Genomic DNA, 2,862 nt, shown 5'->3' on the forward strand with positions numbered 1-2,862 from the left:
TTCTGTGTGTCATTCATTGTCATACTGCATTTATAAAGAGTTCCTATTTACAATGTCTCCCCACAGGACAGAGTTAGGCACCAGGGTCGTTTTTTTATGCGGAGAAAGAGTTTTAGCAAAAAAAAAAAAAAAAAAAAACGCCATGCAATTTAACGAATTTAATTTACTTCGAAAGGAATGACGTCATAAAGATGAATGGTAGCTTTTAATAATTTTTATAAAAATATTTTGTGACGTCATTCATTTAACACAAAAATTGGGTAAATCAACATGAATCTATACGTATTAATGATGTCAGAAGGTCAGTTTTAAACCTTTCACAGAAATCAGACGTTTTTAAAGAAACATTTTGTCCGGAATCGAAAAACAGATGTGGAATTTGTATTGATGCTGACCCGGATTAAATTTTCGCTATAAGAGGAAGGCATATCTAAAGAGAAAAAAATCAAAATGGTTAAATGTGTTTGCCAAATTTGTGTGTGTGGTCGTCACCACTGCCCCCATCGACCAGCGAACATAACGGGAATGGGGGATTTCCCATGCCGCCTAACGGAGTACACGACCCGCTACAAAGAACACAAACTTGATAAACCTGTTTGCTTTAAGCCACACGGTGAACCATTACCGCAAGGTAATATGGAAGATAAGACAATCTACCGGCTGGATTATCCGTCGCACGAGCCAAAGCCGCTGTGCCGGCGAGTCCCAGAAGTGTGGAAAAAACCTCCAGGCAATATAGATGGCGTCACTTCCTATAAGAAGGATTATACACACAGAAAGGGAGAACCTGCCTTATCGATGCGCCATCATGCAAGACCTCTCAATACAGGAAAATTCCAAGGAGATCCTACATATTCTAGCGATTATAAAGAATGGAAGGTGGAACCACGGAAAATCCGAGACACAAAAAGTTGGAATCCACCCAGCAGCAAAATGGAAGGAAAGTCAACTTTCACACGAGATTATGCTTATAAAGAGCCTCGTGTTGCCGAGTCGTTTAAGCCACAACCCATGAAATTACCAGATGGTCAGTTTGATAACAGCACTCGATACCGTGACGAATTTATTGAGCATGAATTACCGGCGAAAATCGCACGAGAGAAGCATCCCTATAACCTACCAACTGTGCCAATCGATGATCTAACAACGTTTAAACGGGATTATCAAGAGAAACACATTCCACAGACTGAAAACTACGCCCCGAATAATACTTATACGATTCCGAAGGATCCAATGGATGTCCAGACCACATTCAGGCAGGATTATCTAAATTGGCCTCCAAATAGGCCACCTCTGCATCAACCAGAGATTTATAAAAAGCCTCCCGGTAAAATGGACAAAGATACGACGCATAAGTTGGCTTACCGCGATTTCCCAATCAAACCAACACCAAACTACCGACCAAAGAAAGGTGTACAATTCGCGGGAAAGTTTTACGACGAGTCGTCGTATAAAAAGGATTTTAAGCCGTGGAAAGTACCAGAAAAGGAAGTAAAGACACGGGAATATATTCCAAATACAGTGCCGTTTAAAGGTATATCTACAACGAAAGCGCATTTTGTTGCCCACCCAGCCGTACAGACCAAGTTTTGCAAACCACATGAAACGCTTACGCACGATACTGGTCCCCTCGATGACAGCACAACGTATAGAGTTGAATACCAACTTAAAGAAGCACCACTTTGTCCAGCTACATTCCTTGATACAACAATGACACCGTACACGTTTGTCCAAGAACAGGATACAGGACATCGATTCTATACGAAAAACGGAGACTGATTTATATGTAGTTTCAACTATTTTCTCGGATTCTACAAAGAATTGTTGGGTAACTTGTTTTAAATGTATACATTTGAAATATGAAATAGATTTGTCCGAATTTATAGGATGAGCAGTTATTTATATGATTTTTCTTTAGACAAGCTTTCATCAAGATAAATATACAATGTTAGCTTTATAACATTCGTTTTTTGTCTGGTGAATCATAGTTCATATTTAATAAAGCGCAAGTAAAAGAAAACATAAAATAATTGCAAACGCAGTAAAAATTATCTACATACCCATATACTTGAAATGTGTATAAACTAAGCTATTTCTTGTTGATTATCGACACGTAAAAAAATAAAATAGTCGATTTTTGAACTTAAAATTTAAAAGCTAGAAAAATAATCTACATCTAACCCTAAGTCCGAGAGGTCCCACATCTATTACTATCTCTTCATCATTAAGTTATTTGAATTTAAATGACCACTTAAAGAATTAACGGCAATTTGTGTGTGTGTGTGTCGATAAGTCAGTTAAAAACCAATTCTGTGAAAAATCTTAATACATTTTAAAAGTATACGGGTCGGCAAAGAAGTTCATTTTTCTGCACTTACAATTTCATGAGCGTTAACTATTCTGCTCTTTATGAAAAATAAACTATGCACTTGAATAAAGTCATAGGTCATTCTTTTAGTATATAACCTCTTCTGTAGTTCATGTTTTTATGCTTATTCACTTTAGGCACATGCTATAAAGGTATGCATATTAATACTTAAATGAATAGATGATTCTCTAAACAATTCCAAGGGTGGCAGCCGTGGAAACGCAACATTATTTCATGCAGATGTTTTGAGCAAGAATAGTTAAGTGGAGCACACAATCCTCCAGAATTCCGGTCACATGCAAGATTTGATCACCGAATTTGTGTAGTAACCATTCCAAACGTAATTAACTTCATGTGTGGCAACGCGATTATGTCGTATATCAGTTAAATACATAATGCAAATACATAATGCAAATACATTATTCAAATGCATAATGCAAATACATAATGCAAACACATAATGTAAACACATAATACCAATACATAATGCAAAT

General features: G+C 36.9%; 1 protein-coding gene across 1 annotated transcript; it reads left to right on the forward strand.

Moving 5' to 3' along the window:
- The first annotated feature begins 285 nt into the window (after window positions 1–285).
- Window positions 286–1,883, forward strand: LOC145259890 (uncharacterized). The gene has a single exon (XM_080117784.1). It carries the CDS (start codon window positions 451–453, stop codon window positions 1,777–1,779), a length of 1,329 nt encoding a protein of 442 aa, XP_079973910.1. The 5' UTR covers window positions 286–450; the 3' UTR covers window positions 1,780–1,883.
- The last annotated feature ends 979 nt before the right edge of the window (window positions 1,884–2,862 follow it).

This window comes from Euprymna scolopes, chromosome 35 (genome assembly GCF_053919585.1).
Source record: "Euprymna scolopes isolate OS-2025 chromosome 35, ASM5391958v1, whole genome shotgun sequence".
NCBI classification, from domain to species: domain Eukaryota; kingdom Metazoa; phylum Mollusca; class Cephalopoda; order Sepiida; family Sepiolidae; genus Euprymna; species Euprymna scolopes.